The sequence below is a fragment of the Centropristis striata genome, chromosome 5 (assembly GCF_030273125.1).
Source record: "Centropristis striata isolate RG_2023a ecotype Rhode Island chromosome 5, C.striata_1.0, whole genome shotgun sequence".
Classification (NCBI taxonomy): domain Eukaryota; kingdom Metazoa; phylum Chordata; class Actinopteri; order Perciformes; family Serranidae; genus Centropristis; species Centropristis striata.
The window spans coordinates 25,248,488-25,266,148 of NC_081521.1; the positions used below are offsets into that span (position 1 = coordinate 25,248,488).

At 38.4% G+C, this 17,661-nt stretch overlaps 1 protein-coding gene across 1 annotated transcript in view; it reads left to right on the top strand.

Annotated features, from left to right (window-relative positions):
- The first annotated feature begins 2,898 nt into the window (after positions 1–2,898).
- espn (espin) overlaps positions 2,899–17,661 on the top strand; it is a 48,010-nt gene continuing 33,247 nt past the window's right edge. The window contains exons 1-4 of the mRNA XM_059333674.1: positions 2,899–3,733; positions 6,969–7,162; positions 16,165–16,351; positions 16,940–17,122. Of these exons, the coding sequence (XP_059189657.1) occupies positions 3,434–3,733; positions 6,969–7,162; positions 16,165–16,351; positions 16,940–17,122 (864 nt within the window). The 5' untranslated portion in view covers positions 2,899–3,433. The remainder of the gene's footprint in view (positions 3,734–6,968; positions 7,163–16,164; positions 16,352–16,939; positions 17,123–17,661) is intronic.

Below are 17,661 nucleotides of genomic sequence, written 5' to 3' on the forward strand. Positions count from 1 at the left end.
TAAGGGCCTGTTCTGTGTTTTATATTCACCAAGCTTCCAAATAAATAAATAATCGAGATAAATACACATATGTTCAATATATAAATATATATAATAATAAATACCTAATTTCATTACAAAATGTGTTTTAAAAGACGAATTTTATGTATAATTATCTTGTGCCATTAAACGATTAAGACTATGTCGATATCTTTTAACCAAATGGGGGATTTTTTTAAATACAGCGAAACATCACTATGGTAGGCCTTATTCAAATGTATAAATAAGCCCCCCCCCCCCTCCCTAAATCGTGTTAGAGAGTTATTATCTTCCACTTCCTTTAGGGAATTGTCCCATTAGTCAGACTCGTGGGAATTCCCCCTCTCCTCCCCCAAATCGGCGCGTGGTGTCTATGACAGTTGGACCGGTGCAACAGATGGTCCGGAGAGGCACGCGCCGAGCACGAGACTCGCTATAGCCCCCTCACCTCACCCCCACCCACATCACACACAGGCGAAAAAAATCAATGAACCTAATCTGACAGTGAAGAGGCAGAAAGTGATGAGAGAGGCTGCAGGTTCTCTTATTATCATCATGATGGCTCCAAAATCATTCAAAGAAAATACAAGAAAAACGTGATATGTATTAAATATTAAGCCGCAAATGGCTGAAACCGAGTCGGATGTACTGGCTTGAATTTAAATAGTGCTCCTATTTACAGTTTATAAAAATAAGTCTTTAAAGCAGTGGAATTGGCTCATGGTTTCCACAAAATGAAACCTTAATTCAGTTTTTTTTATTCGTCGTTTTTCGGACATATTTAAAGTACTGTGAGATATACATGTGATTTAGACAGGCCAGTACAGAATGATGACGTGACACCTGAGCGCCTCTGCAGGTGCAGGTGAATGTGAAGCTTTCCTGCCACCGCTTGGTGACTGAAAGTATTACAGTTCATCACAACGTCAGGTTCATGGTAGTAAGGGTGTTTACAATATCACTATCCATCATTATAAAACTCTGTCATTCAAGACAAGGGCAAACCAAATAAGGTTCATAGGCTGATATGTTTTTGAACAGCATATGGACTGCAAGTGGAGGTTAAAAAAATATGTGCAGAGAAATGTGAAGGCTTTGGTTAAGTTGTTTGATTCCACACATCCAGTGGTGGAAGACATATTCCTTTACCTTTTACTTAAGAAAAGGTAGAATTGTCCAAGTGTTTTGTCAGCAAAATGTAGCCTACTTATAGCGTCATGATTAAAAAAACCTCCTATACTGTCTATATTAGGTCTAAACTATTGGATTATTGGGGTTACGGATCTATTAAAGTGCAAGCACCATTTTCCTTTTGGTAGAGAAAGAGCTCATTTGACCTATTCTATATAGCCTCCTGTTAGCATAGCAACTCAAGTTCTAAATCATCAACTTTTAGATTATATGTTTTGTACATAAAATTTTAATCTGCAAAGCAACTATTCACATCAGTTTAGTAGTTGGGTAAACATCTTTCTCTAGGGTGGAGAAGGAGACTATAAAGTTGCATAGAGATAGGCATATAAGTACATGTTTGCACCTCAAGATTAGGCCTATATTTAATTACAGTACTTGAGTACAACTGCACTCATCACAACAAATTACTGCAATTAAAATATTTTCATACCAACTCCCAGAAGTATTTTTTCCACAGCATGCGTGTGCATCAATCAGCTGTTATGTGCACAGTGCACATACAGTTATACAACCCAGATTCCAAAAATTGAGGTGGTATAAAATGTAAACAAACAAAAAGAGTTTTCCAGTTTGAGCATGAAATTTCTTGTATTTGCATTGCATTTAACTGAATATAGGTCAAAAAGGAAATTATTGCAATCAATCTCAACTTTTTTTTAAAAAAAATTGGGGTGATACTCAAATTTAGAGTTTCTTTGTGACCAGAACAATATTAAACTAAGCAAAAATAATAATACCAAAGAAAAATTCTGTTATGATAAAGTGGCTCAGTAATTACAAAAAAGAACAATATCAGCTTTGATATTATAGCTATAAAAACAGAACATGTGCTAACACTTTATAATAAGGGCACAAATAATATAATTAAGTAACATTTAACAAATGCATGACTTATTTACTGCAGCAATTAATTCAGGATGTATCCTGAAGTCCTGTTCTTTATCTGTAGTTCCCTATTAATTATTGTCAATTAATTCATGTTAATCCACAGTTACTTCATATACCAATTCATATGTAACCAAATCACCAGTATACTATATAGTCTAACATACATATGAAATTTAAGAGGCATTCTTCTGCTTTTATGGAGGCTGAGCAAATGCATTGGTCTGAAATAAACTTTTGGCTGCATGGCGCAACTCTGAATTAACATAACATAACTGATTATGTATTACGGGGTAACTAATAATATAAAGTCATAATGACTTGATCATTTGCTAATGATGAGCAACAGGAATTGATGATACCTCCTGCAGTAAATCATTACAAGCCATGCATTAGTTCAACATGATTTGATTATACCCTTATAATAGAGTGTTACAGAAAATGCTACATGTATTGACAGTCCAACCTGACACTGAACAGACACATCCTTAACACAATGGCAACAATGTTTCAGCAGCTCAGTTTTACAAAAGGCCACCAGATGGACCTCTACTGAGTACAAACGGAGCGTCCAGTGCTGCTGATTTCACTGGCATATGTAAAAATAATGCCAGAGGCCCTATGCAAACAAGGCTGGGCGTGTGTTCAAAAAGTCCATTGCTGTATTACTCTTGAGTCGTGGCTCTACACTTAACTGAGACCCACCACCACAGTTGTATAACTTTATGTGCCGGGCTATACTCAGACTTTTAAGCAGCCTTTTCGTACTGCCCCTTTAACTTCTGAGCCGATTTCCAGAAAGCAACAACCTGTAACAGGCTCAGCGATCCTCCCCCCTGATGGATTATTTAACAGGCGCTGAGTCCCATGTCGCCATCTGCTATAGGAAGAAAAACACTGCGGAATATTCTCTGAGGTACACGATACACGTTACTAAAGAGGGGGAATAAACAAAGTGAGCAAAACTAGTTTACTGAAAGGCATTAACTAAACGTGTGCAACAGGTGTTTATAGCCTCTTGCGGGCGTCAGAGAGAAGAGGAGAACTGAGCCACAGCAAAAGACAGAAAGCAGGTTAGTTTAAAAAAAAAAAAAAAAAAGAGTTTTATTTCAATATGTAAGAGGTATCAACCATATAATGTATATGAAGGGAAACGGATCTCGCTTTTGTTTTGGATCTGGGAGGATGTGGACCGACTGAGTGTTCCCACAGAACTAACCGGGTGACTGAAATGATCTGAAGCTCTGCGAGTACGATGCTGACCCCGTTAGCACGGTGAAGTGATCGGGCTCAACGCACACAACCAAGGGAAGGAGTCGCTCCATCTACAGCAGCGATGGTGGTGGAGGGGGACAAGACGCTGCTCGCCGCAAGGCAGGGGGACGTGCAGGCTCTCAAAGTGCAATTAACGCAAAAAGCTCTCAGCAACGAGGTCAAGGATGTGCTGGGGGCTACACCAGTCCACCACGCAGCCCGGGCCGGGAAACTCACCTGCCTGCGTTTCCTGGTGGAGGAGGCAGGACTGCCGGGGAACTGCCTGGCTAACAACGGGGCCAGCCCGGCGCATGACGCAGCAGCCACCGGCAACCTGGCCTGCTTACAGTGGCTGCTGACCCAGGGTGGATGTCGGCCAGAGGTGAGTGACTTGAGCTTTAGTTGCACATGGTGAAGTGGAGCAGACACTAGCACATTCTCCATTTCTGTGCCCTGGCTGCCTACCCCCGTCACCTCACGAACAGTGGTCCAGTTGGTATGGGTCTACACTCATGCCAAATACTCACATATTGAAGGTTTTCACACAGAATTTGCACTTGGAGGTGAAAAAAGCTCCAGAAATAACAATCACGAGACACCGACCCCTACTAATGCATCTGCTGTTTTTACATATAAAAAAAAATCCAGAGATGAGTCTATTTACTGAGTGTTATGTTAAGTGACAAAATATCATGTTTCAACTACATTCTACAGGTTGTATTGGGTGTTTGGTGTTGCTGTTTAAACATGCACTTACACAAGTGGTCAGTGGCCAATAAACCTTTTTATGACACCATTAATTCTTTCCTCAATGTTTAATAAAACGAAAAATACTTTATCTTCATCATCCATGATGGCTGAACCCATTCACCAATAAAATATTTACTATCAAGATACATCAGAACATAGATGACAGACACTAAAAAATACAGACTGATAAAAAGCCTGAATGCTGTTTTGTTGCTGTTCTGATGACATATTTAAATAAAGCACGTGTTAACACCCTGAGGAAACGTACAATTAAACTTTAAAAAACTTCAGTAAATGTAACTAGACGATTTGTTTACGTCTTTTGTTGTGGTTCCAGTTTAAATGCCACAATGCTGCATTGCCTCATGTTACCATGGCAGTGAAGTATGCAAAACTGGATTTGCAAAAGTAATCCTTTATGCAGCACTTACAGTAACTCACACAGGGCACATTATACAGATACATGAAATACATAATGACAGGACAGACTGATATGAAAGTAGGAAAGATGTTTGTTAAGGAGTATAGTTAAACCTTCATGATTAAAGCGTAGGAGCCTGTATGACTCAATTACCTCATTTCCATGTCCCTGCTGCTCAATAGATGCAAAGTATTCACATCAGGGGAGGAATGCAGCAGGCGCTTTGAAGGAGTCTTAGTAAAAAAAGCTCTTTTACATTTGTACTTTAGTGCTTAATGAACTAAACACTCATGAACCAATATGTGCATTTATTTAATCAAATTCAGAATATATTTTAATAAAATAAAAAAATGAATTAATATTAAAAGCAATTATTGCAAAAAACAAGAGACATGAATATAGTATAGAAGAACATTACAATAAAATATGTACACTACACTGAATAATAATGAAACCAGAGCTGTACAGTTTTTCAAATTGGAAACTTTGTGCAGAAAATGTCCGAGCTTCACAGTATAAAAGGAATATATAATGTTAATGTATCATGTAGTGGATATGGGGTGGGATGATAAGAGTCTGTGGGGGTCCCAGGCCTTGAAGACAAGTCTAGTACCCATTATATTTTGGTGTTCTTCTTCTAGTTCTAGTATTTTTCTATAATACTTTGTGTCTCTAATTAGTAACACAATATAATCAATTCATTTTCTACTTGTTTATACCATGCAGCATGCTTTGGCTGTCTCTTGACAGGTCACCTTCCAATCACACCTATTAATCTCTCCAGTGAACTTAACCTGCATGTATATTTTTGGCATGTGGAAACCATATAAATTTCACACAGACATGATCCAGCCAGCTAGATTACATTCATCACCAGATTGTTCTCGGTCTGAGCTGAGAGTGCTAGCTACAACTACAGCTACAATATTTATCTTATTCAAACAATTTAGATGTCGATCTATTCATCATCATCTGTGTGTCTTTTATAGGGCCGCAGAGTAAGGTAGACTAACACTACACAAACAAAAGTACCAAACCTGAGTCAATCGGGCACTCGATCTAACCTCAAGTAATCTGTGATTCTAAATTTAAACACAGTAATAAGAGCTTGATCATCTATTTACTGTCTCCATTACTTCTGCTGCGTGACGAACAAAGAATGCCCCACGCCACCTACTAACTGATAAGATACTTGGCGCACATTTAGTAAAACCTATCAATTACCATTTGCAATGCAATCTACTTGATTGGTTATCAATGCTAGCTTTCACTTTTCACCATTGTGTCTTTAGCTTTGTGTTGTTGCATTCCTGATTTTATCTGATGTTAATGATGTTCATTTGAGGCACACAGTTGCCTTCATTGTAGATAAGACTTAAGTAATAATACATATCTCTCCACATAGTATTGAATTTCCTACTTTCTGTGTTAGCTATTGGTCCCTCTCCTGACACAAAGAAAACAATTTTGAACACAAAGGAGTTGAAAGCCTTAACCGGATTTGTGATTTGAGTCAGGGCTGGATACATTTCTTTTAGACCATTTATAGATGTTAAATAACCACTTTAGTCACAGCAAATATTTTGCTTTAATATCTAGAATGTGTCTGATTCTCTTCTTTTTCTGGCTCAGTTGATTAAAATTAAGGTTTGAGGGGGTGGTCAGTAGCGTAGTGGGTTACGCAGGCGCACCATGTGTAGAGGCTACAGTCCTCGCTGCAGCTGGCCCTGGTTCGAGTCCCGCATCGGACGGCCGTTTACTGCATGTCATTCCCTTCTCTCTGCCCCCTGCTTCCTATCTCTCTTCAGCTGTCCTGTCCATTAAAGGCATGAAAAAGCCCAAAAAAATACATTTAAAAAAAAAAAAATTAAGGTTTGAGCGCAATATGCTGCTGAGAAATTCAGTGTTAGAAGCTCAATAAAGAATGTGTGTGTGAAATATTTTCACAAACAAGGCATGCGTTAATACACAAGCTAAGCACTCAAGATTTACTTCCTTGCTGAAAAATGCCTGCCACTAAATCACAACCTAATTAGCTTTTAGCATTGAATATAAGCAGAATTATTCAAACCAGATATAAACAATACACAAAACATGAACTTGTGTGAGCATTTTATTTTAGCCATTCATCTCACACAACACATGGAGGTCCATGATTGATTCCCTTTCTCATAATTTAAACAGATACCACTAAATTACAGTGACAATAGTAATGTAAAACAGCTTTTATTAATTCCTAAAATGAACTGGAACAGCACCAGCCACTAATACAGGTTGCCAACATGATATTGCTCTGGTCTCTGGATGGTCTCATGGTAGTACGGTTTGCATGTTAAGAAGTCTAACAGGTCTGACACTTGCTGGTGAGCACTGCTTTCTTAGGCCTCTTAACATAAATTGAAAAAATGTAAATTTCAGCTCTATTCCTTTTTTGTTTGATATACAGCACAGGGACAGTTCTGGTGCCACCGTTCTCCACCTTGCATCTCGCTTCAGTCACCATGAGGTCACTGACTGGCTGCTGAAGAGTGGCGAGGTGGACCCCGGGGCCTCCACCGATACAGGCGCCCTACCTGTTCACTACGCTGCTGCCAAGGGGGACCTGCCCTCTCTCCGACTGTTACTGGGACACAGCCCAAAGTAAGAGCCACATGGTTTGTCTTTACAAAGTTCTGTGTTCAAAATCTGATCCGTCTGTGATATACAAGTTGTTCATATCTTCTTGCTGTTGTCTAATAGGGATTTAATTTGGTAACCTGCATGATTTAAGTATTTTTTTCTGAGGGAATGCAAATGCTTTTTTCAAACTAAGTGTGATATTTAGTAATACACAAGAACTACAATATTGTCACCTCTTGGTAGTGAGCAGCCATATAAGCATCAGCACTTTCTATTATTCCCATCCTCTGTGGTTCACTATTGTCCCACCAAGACATTTCAGTGATTCATTTCCAAATTTAAATCAAGATCTGAGGTTTCTTAGTTGATAAGGAGGCAATTTCTGCTCGACAGATATGACAAAGTTAGGCAAAACAGTCATTAATATGTAATGTAATACATTTTTTTCTCTCTCTCACTCTTTTTTTAACCTTCACCTGTGAAGACTACAACACAATTTGGATTTTAAAAGAGCCTTTTTGCTATGTTAACTAACATTAGTTGGTTTCCTGCTACAGTGTGTAACAGAGCAGATTGCACTGTTAAGATTCAAATTTCAGACGTCTGGCACTTTAGCAGTTTGACATTGATAAATTATCTACCAGATTTCAAAGGTCAACAAGTTAACTCTTATTTCTTCTTCCTTTTGAGATGTTGACCAAACACATGAGCAATGATACAGAAATAGTTTTGGTCAGTCGATAAGCTTTGGCTCATACTCTGGGTAGTATTTACAGCACCAACTGGCACTGGTGGGAAGCAACCTGAACTTTGCTTTTTTGATACCCATGAAGCAATCCAGACATTTTGGGTTCAAATCCGATTTAGGAAAAAAACTCTTAGTGGTTTAACTTTCCAAAAATACTGCACACTACCATATCCTCATGTGCAGCTTATCTAATACAGCTAGGATAATATTCAAAATGTTGCCACAAGTCTGTATGATCAACATCAACAATGCAAACAAGTTTACAAGAGCATAAAAACAAGAAATACAAGGTTCTAGACAGAAGAGTATGTAAAAGAGGGACAATAGATTATTTATAGCCAAGCATATGCTGGAAATGTCACTTGGTGATAATTAAACTAAATATATGTTCTTGGGAACATTATATAGTGTGTGGAGTATTTTTGTCAGACAGCCATGTCAAAAATCAAATAAGGGTTGGGATTGAATATTTTTGTTACCAATTTGAATCTGCACTGTGGATTGCCAAATGAGGTCCAATTTAAGGCTGCCAGCTGTTTGCTCAGTTATTCAGGTAATTGTTTGGCAATAGAACATCAGGGAAAAAATAATTTTTGCTGCTTGGAAGAAGTGTGTGTGTGTGTGTGTGTGTGTGTGTGTGATTACCCTTTGATGAATATCATCCCTTATCAGTTCAATGTCAGTCCCACCATTGCCCTGTGGAGAAAACACCGGTCCACATTGACCATTACAACTAGAAGGACAGAGGTACAAACCAACACCAGACTTGTTCTAAGAGGTAACCAGGTCGTTAAGTGCAGATTTGACACTTTGAACACCCCAGTATTTAAGCTACACAACTTTGACCGAAAGTTAAAAATGAGTGACTATATCAAGCGTGTTGTAAGAAAAGGAGCATTGAAAAAAGCTTGCTGGTCAGCTTAAGTACACACCCAGAATCACTAAACCACCAAAGGGGATATAAGATAATATGCATTAATAGTGTAGCAAACTGCAGTGTAAGCATCAGATTACTATGAATACATAGTGTACTACATTGGAGTATTTGCAGGGATTTGTGTCCGATATTGCAAAGTAGGCGCCTGGGATAATTATCTGTTAATTGGAGTCTCAGTTACAGTTAGTGTCACTGTAGTAAACACTGAGGGGAGGTGTTTCCTGTTCTTCTTTTAAAGGAACGGTTCTTCATACTTAATTAAAGGAATCCATGCTGTGAGACTTTGTCTTTCTAGTCAAGGTCCAATTGGGATGATTTGATATTTTTTATATGGCTGCATTGGAGCACTACATACAAATGCTTTTAACACATACAGGGAATAAACAGGTAGTGTCTACTGACTTCATCAGGGGCGTCTCAGTAATATGGCTGTTGAAAAAGTTTAGTTTCAAGTCTATAGGAATGAATCATTTGTATTTTGGTGACATGAAAATTAATTTAGTACAGAGACAGGTCCCTTTGGGAAATGTTAAGTAGGGAAGATTGTCCTGTTTGTTAGTTTAGCATTATTGATAGCAATACTGGTCTGGATATAAAATAATAAAAAAGGAAAATATGTAGATAAACATTGAGCTGATGGATGTTCTCTCTGCTTCAACTATCAACAATGATCACATACTGCTGCCATAAAGGGGTAGAAACGTGTGTCATTTACAGCTTTGAACTTTAAGAAGCTTTGTCTGTTGAATTACTTTGACTTTGATGACCTGAGCAGGAGGAGCAACTTGTCCAGGCCCTAACCTTGTGCTCTGCACATCCAATATTGTGTGGTTTGCACCCCAGACAGGTGCATAGCTGCTGAAAATTTAATGAGCCTCAGGGACATGGTAGCTCCCTGATAGCTGGGCCCCATTCACTCTTCTCCACCACCACTCCCACTGTTGCTGTTTACCACCATCTCCACAGCGACACACAGTAGCGCCAACCAGCGATAAGATAATGAGGAAAACAAATCCGTTTGAATAGACGGGCTGCTTTCTAGTCACTAGCCCCGGGCATTGTTCAGGAAGGAACTTTGCAGTGGAGAGATAGCATTCTTGTTTTAGGGTTTATTACAACCTGCACATTTGTATCAGCGAGTTTTAGGAGGTAATCGGATGTCTCAGAGTTTGTTCTGCTTGAAAAATCACAAGGACAACATGACCCTCTGTGTTACATCATCACTTTAGTAACTAGCAGCCTATTGACACCACAACATGATGAGAGTGTTGCTGCACAGAGGTAACACTACACACACTAATGAGCAGTTAACAGTACACAAACAACATCAAGTACATTTAAAGTCTTTTGCAGCATTACAGTAAGCAGATGTTTTAAATTCTATTTCTATTTTTGTCCTCTAATTCAAGTTCGGGCAACAAAACTACTTGATTGAGGTTAGCGGAGAAAGAAAACAGGTGTTTGGATTAAAAACTTCCATAATTAACTACTGAACACAGTTAGGTGGTGTAGAACTTGACGTAGAATGTGACATACAACAACAATGAAACATAAATTATTAGTTTCACACAGACTTCAAACACTAAGTCTGGAGTTTGTTTGACCTATCCACAAACCACTCCCAACCCGGCCTAAACGTATCTTCACACTCTATATATTTTGTTCAACTCTTTGACTGTCTAGTAACACCACAGATTGGTTTACACTGGAGTTTATAAGCCCAGTGCATGTCCATATCTGACACCAAGGGGCACTGACCAAGTGTCAGTATCGATCAACCTGGAAGCGAGATCCAATCTGAACTTTTCATGTCAGAAAATGCAGTAATCAGCAACACTATTTTGAACATGGAGTTTAAAGCACCAACAACCACTGAAACACAGAAGTAAAACTGCAATATTGGTTGGGTAAAAAAAAAGCAAAAGATATACGTGTACAAAACATGATAAAAAGCCAGTTCTGGTTTAACAGTACCTGCAGTATCCATTGATATGGTTGATGTTTTTTATTGTTATTTTTGGATAAAAGTGTTTAAAAAGGGACACGCAACAAGTGTGTTTTCTTTGAATGCCATGTGCACAGGTCGCCCCCTGTGAAGTACAGATGAGCACTCAGGGGAGAGGTCTCACCATAAAATATCTTCAGTATTCAGCTGTCTGCAATGTCGTACTCATCAGGCAATCACAGTCTTTTTTTCTTACAATTGGCACAGCACAGATGCGGCTTTGTTTCCCGTGATTTCAGTGTTTGTTAGATTTCTAATCTACATCGGAATTGGTAGCTTCTTCGCCTGTCCATCCCAGAGAACCAAAACCAACAGGCTCATGTGCTGTGGCTCTGCTGATAGCCTCCATACACAAAAGACTGAATGAATGAGAGAGACGGGGGGAGGCAGGCTATAGAAAGGTTATGCAATCAATTAGTGTAGATTAAGATCTTTGGCCAAGCCATAATTCCAACATGCAGTTGAGAAGGGTAGACCTCTGGATCAGGATTTATCTAGACTAACTTGTCTATACTCTACTTGGAAACATACAAGGTGGATTCACAGCTAATTCTTCTAATTTATATACAGACTTATTGAGTGTAACACTTTTCTTAATTCTGTTGTTTACAGGGCAGTTGCTGAAACAAGAATAGGTGCTGTATAACTAAAAGGGGTCATACCGTCTAGGATAAAAATAAATTTACACTAGCATTAAGTTCCTAAAAAAAGGTTTTGGTCCAAAATGAGGCAGTTCATCATAGGGCGAAATGGCCCTAAAAGGATATCACGATATTGCAGGCTATTTTTGCGATAACAATATTCTTGACGATATTAGGAAATACTTAAGATATAGAAAATATGATTTTTTTTTTCCGTCTGTATAAATAAATAAAAATCTAAAATTTAGTTTAAAGTGCAAATTGTCAGATACAAAAAATGTGCTCTTGACTAACAAAAATAACCACTCAGGGGTTCCAGGGGCATATTTTAATGACATTTTTGTAAAGGAGAATAAAGGTTCTTGTATGTTTTATTTAAGGCATCTTATTTTGACAGTCTTCTTGTAAATTCTGTGGTGGATTCTCTTAACATACTGTGCTCTTATTTTGAAAGCTGCATGTGTTTAGCAACAGGGCGTAAGTAGCCTTTTGTGATAAAAAAAACTGTAATTGTTACCTAATGTTAGCTCGCGGCTAACAAACGGCATAATGCGCGTACTAGTTCATAGTATTTAATTCGGTAGGAATGCTGCCAATATCATGATATGCATTATTTTAACCATTAAAAAAATATACCCTACTATAAATATTAAAAAATATAAGATAGCAATTAAGATAATTGTTAAGCCATTATTTTCGAGGGATATGAATACCCTCTCTGTTCATCTTCTGAAGGTCACCTGTATTATATAAACATTTTGTATGAGCTTGCTTGTTGTGTATCAGTAAGGTTCAATAAGTCCTGAGTGAGTTTTACAGCAGCAGAACTTTTTTCTCAGCACTAATCTTTTTAATAATTTCTTGATACAAGTTGGATAAAAAACCCTTTTGGTTCTATTTTCCCAAAAAGGTTTAAAGAAAGGTTTAAACTGAGGAACTGCGTTGTAATATTGCACGTAGAGTATTAAAACTATACACTTTCTAAGACTGTTGTTCTGAAGGTAAAATCCAAGATGTGAAGGATATGCCCCACTGAAGGTTTAAAAACTTACTAGATAAACTGGCAATATGTATGGGTACAAAGCTATTTTATGAAGTTTTGATTATGTGCTACATCAGTGGGAAACCCTAACCCCAGAAGTGTTCTACCCATGTAGGACCACATCAAATATGCACTGTGCTGCTAGATGTTCATTGTCTGTGTTTTTAACTTTGCCGGTTTTGCCATTCAGGTCTATATCTTTTTTGAGAAGCTGTCTGGGAGCAAAGACCTTTGCTTAGGCCAATGTTGCATTCATGTGCTCTTCGTTGGTCCCATTTTCCAAGTTGGGAAGTCTTTATTCCAACTTCAGTGTGTTCATGAGCTTTTTTCAGTTGTTGCATGGAAACATGGAAACAACAAAGATGGATTTTTTTTTGCTCAGAGCCTTCAAACAACATGTTGCTAACTATTTTCAGTACTTGCATGACAAAGAGAAAATGAAACACTTAACAAGAGCGATGAAATATAATCAGGAACTAATTTTTCCCCATTATGACACCACACAAATGCAGCACAAAAGCCCCCAGCACAAAACTTAAGGAAAATGAAAATCATTTGTCCATCCACCCCATGACAAAGCTGCTGACAAATAAACCAATACATTGACACACAGGCAAACTGAACTGAAAATATAACAGACTTGGTGGAGGTATTAAGAGCTGCGCGTTATGTAATCAGTAAATTTCCATGATGCAATATGTCGATTCTGTCAAAATTACACACTCAAACTTCAATCGCAAAGCTAAATAAAGTGCATAAATTAACCGACAACATTCTTCATTATTTAGTCAGGAAACACCACTGAGACGTTAACAGGCCTCTATCAGGCAAGAAGACCATTAGTGTGACATCAATTACTCTGCTAGTAATGAAGATAACCCTGGTCTTTGTTACCGTGTACATGCGTGGAAGGGAGGGGACAGTGTTCAAACAATTACAGGGGTAAATTACTCATTGGAGCTGAACTGGAAATATATCGAATGTCTGCTACTTTAAAGGTTGTTGTTTTTTTGTCCTTCGAGTGACAAAGTGACTGACGAGCCCCTTGTGCCACTTGCTAGCTGTGTTGTCACACAAGGCTAACCTCTTTCTTAGCTCTTTGAAATCTACACCTGTTCTCCAAAAGCACTTCTTTAGCCTCTTCACTTTGGAGAGTTGTGACAAAAGACCAAAGCATGTGCTTTGTTGGAATGGTATCCGTCTTTACACATTATATATATATATATATATATATATATATATATATATATATATATATTTAACTTTATTGCTCTGAAAAGTTTGTGGTAAGGAGGATTAATGACAAATGTAAGCTTCTCTTCTACACAGACCCCAGTGAGCAGGTGAGCTTCAGCCCACTTTGGTTACACTAATCAATAATTAACCCGTCTGTGCCCACTTCCTGATGAGAGAACCATTGATTACTTCCCCTTCTTAAATGGAAATATTTAAAGTGAGCTTGTTTCCCTCTCTTACCCATGCATTCATTCTTTATTCTTTAACATTTCACCTGTAATCCTGTGCCTCAAACATAGCCAAATTTCAGATTAAATTAACTTTTTTCTTTTAATTTTCCACAGAAAGTGTTATTTTAAGAATGTGTACATTTTTTCTGGCTTGGAATAGGACCTGATTGATCATAAGCACATGAACCCTTGCATGTTTAAAGTTGTACGAAATCATGTTATCATCCACGTATTATTTGAATGCCAGGTCTTTGGTCACTACAGTTTTGGCCTCGAGCCACGTCCTTTCAAGGGAAAGTTTGACTGGGTCATGTTTGTGTCTACAAGATCCACCCGTCCACTTAAGCCCTGCCTCTCAGTTCCCTCACCTTCTCTGCTCCTCCTCACCTACTCAGTCTGCCTTGGTCACTGGCAGCCCTTTGTAAGCACAAAGCGAGTCAGGCAAAGCTAGTGGAGTGATAATCCTCTTAGGAGACTCATTGCTCATTTGTCAGGGTCCAAATAAAGCACAACCTTATGGGATTTAGTGGGGAAGCGCTCACTCCCTGACCTCCCACTGTGACTGAAAAGATCTGGGACGAGGAGGGATACAGGCATTGGATGGCTTTTGTATAGGAGGCGGAGCTAAGGGCCTTTGGATATATAGAGAGCGGGATTTGGCTCAGCGTCATTGCTGTCTGCTCTCAAAATAGCCATATGTTGACACTGACTAGAAGATGCTTTCCTGTCACAGTTACCTGTGGGCTTCAGGCCACGTTCACACATCCAATCTTTTGGATAATGTGCTTCTGACGTCAGACAGCCGAGTATAAACTATGATTGCAGTGTCTAAAGAGCACACAGTTTGTGTATGGGATAATTATGATTGGACTCTAGACAGGCAGCCAATACTGTAGTGGCACCTCACTAGAAAACCTTCATACAGTAAAATTTTTCATTTTAGTTAGCTTTTACCCAGATATCTTTGCAGAAGATCACATAGAGCTGGTTATATATTGAAATTGTAGATATCAGATTTGAAATAAAGTCTGTAGTTTTTATTTTAGCAGCAGGCTAAAAGAATGTTCCAGGAAACAAATTGTTACCTTTCTTAATCTCCTGTATAATTAAACTTCATGTTGCAGTTTGTAACCAAAAGACTAACCAGGGACTGCTAAAGACTGAGGAATCCGGTTTTTGGCTTCCTATGGGTCTCTTGCTTATATCTTGTTTCCTGCTGAAGTTCCACTTTTACAGTATTGCATTTTTTTTTTTTTTAATCTGAATGTAGTTTTTCTGTCCGGTTGTTAATATGACAAGGTGGTGAAACACAGAGTCCTACTTGATAGAATTAAGGATTTATGGAATTTAATGAGTCATTTTCACAGCAAGTACAAAGTGTACTGAATGTCACAGTTTCTAAGCACAGCAAAGGCGTCAAATGGTGTTTTGCATTTTCACAGGCAATGGTTTTGCATTAAATCTTAATGTTGCTTTGTCATTTGAAACCCAAGCTCTCGTCTGTAGTTCTTTTGGCCTGAAAACTGTGTACTTAAAATATATAAACGTTATGTACACATTACATTGATAGCAGGTTTCACATTTCCTTTTGCTTCTGTGTTAAAGGCCTTCTGAGTTACTCTCATAAATTGTATAAAAGCAGTGGACATAGCGATCTTAAACCTGCATTCTTTTGAATGGCCTACAGGGGGCAACTCCAGTAAAAGCAGAAAGTAGTCTAATTGTACAGAAGTCTCTGAGAAATGACCGACTTAATTTACTGGTTCAATAAACATTTTTCAAATGAGTTTAAGGCCTGAAACACTTCAAAACATCATGATGTTCATTTTGTAAATTATGGTCCCACTTTGAGGAATACCGCGCTTTATTGTCCATTTTACTCTGTTTGCAGCTGGATTGGCAATTGTGGTTCTGCACATGAAATCAGTAAAACCTTCATCCAGTCGATAACAGTGACCTGACTTTAAAATCAAAAATTCTTAAGATCCATTTCTTGGCGTCAGTAGATTTTATCGATGCAGATTTGAATGTAAGTAATAGGTGTAAGAAACTCTTCTTTTGTTTCTGTCTAACCATTTAGGTTTCAGTGATGGAGGAAGGACCAGCTGTAACATACAACTTTCATTATAGATATTTGGTCCACATGTCCCTTTAATCACTTTTTACGGTTTAATGTCCCAACAGTGTTGTCAACTCCCAAACTAAGAATGGTGCCACACCGGTCTACCTGGCCTGCCAGGAGGGTCATCTGGAGGTCGTCCAATACCTGGTGAAGGATTGTGGGGCGGATCCGAGCATCAGAGCCAATGATGGGATGACACCTCTGCATGCTGCTGCCCAGATGGGCCACAACACGGTCATCGTCTGGCTGGTATGTTGGAATATCAGGACACTATACTGTAGATTAAAACAAAAGTAGTATATTGATTTCTTGATACACATTGCATACTTAATGCAGTTATATTTTTTTCTTGTTTTTATTTATGAAATCACAAATTAATGTGGAAAATTAAAATGACAAGACCTATGTTATACATTTTTTGTGTATTTACATTATTCAAAATATTTTGAACTATAGAAATACGTAAATTTAATCAAGGTAAACAGTCATTTCATTTTGTCATCAGTCAGTGGTGTCATATGCCATTTGCCAATGCATCAGTGTTGTTTTTTTATATAAGTCACATTTTTACGATACACCATTTAGATCTTGTTAATTTCTTATCTACAATTTAACCATATGAAGGATTTACGTTATTGGATCGTTATTCGTTATATTGATATTAGCGTAAACTTTCCACCAAAAGGTAAGGCAAAACACTGATTTTTAGTGTGAAACTGCTTTATTCAGTTTAAATCTAACCTGGTCTGTGATTGAGAGGAAGAGATCTCTGCTGATAATTTAGCTCCTGGTAAAAACCTCTGGCTTTATCTTGTATCTTTCTCCTCCCTCCTTTAGATGAGTTTCACAGAGATCAGCCTGATAGACAAGGACAGTGACGGGGCCACAGGCATGCACTTTGCTGCCAGTCGTGGCCACTCAAAAGTGCTCAGTTGGCTGCTACTGCACGGCGGAGAGATTGTCACCGACAACTGGGGAGGAACCCCGCTTCATGACGCTGCAGAGAACGGAGAACTAGAGGTGTGTACTCCTGCTCAGGTGATGTAGCCTAAAAACTACAAAACAATAAATATATTAAAGTCATGTTGGAGTATTATGGTTAATGGTAGTCACATATTGATACCGTGTTTGACACTTAACCATCTGTTTTGAATGAATGGCTTATGGTTTTACTACCACTCTGACATTCTACTTTGACTAAGGTTAAGTTGTTTCCCCTTCTGGTCAGTCCGCTGTTCCAGCATAACCGTAATAGTGGCCATAGTTCATGGCTCAGAATTAGCATGGAGAAAACTACTATTTGTACTACAAAAGAAGCGGCTCAAAACGAGCAGGGCGCTGACCCAAGTATTGGACAACCGAGAACATTATTAAAACAACACAAAGCTTTTTGGTCTGAGAATAAGCAGCTTAGTCTGGCTTCCGCCTGGCACTTGACAAGGGGCTTTCAAAACAAATGCCATGAACTGCTCAAGTTTACCAGAAATCCCCAAATAGTAATCTGCTAATAGAAATGATATTTAATTTACTGCTATGTCCTCCTTGTGAGGGTCTTTTAA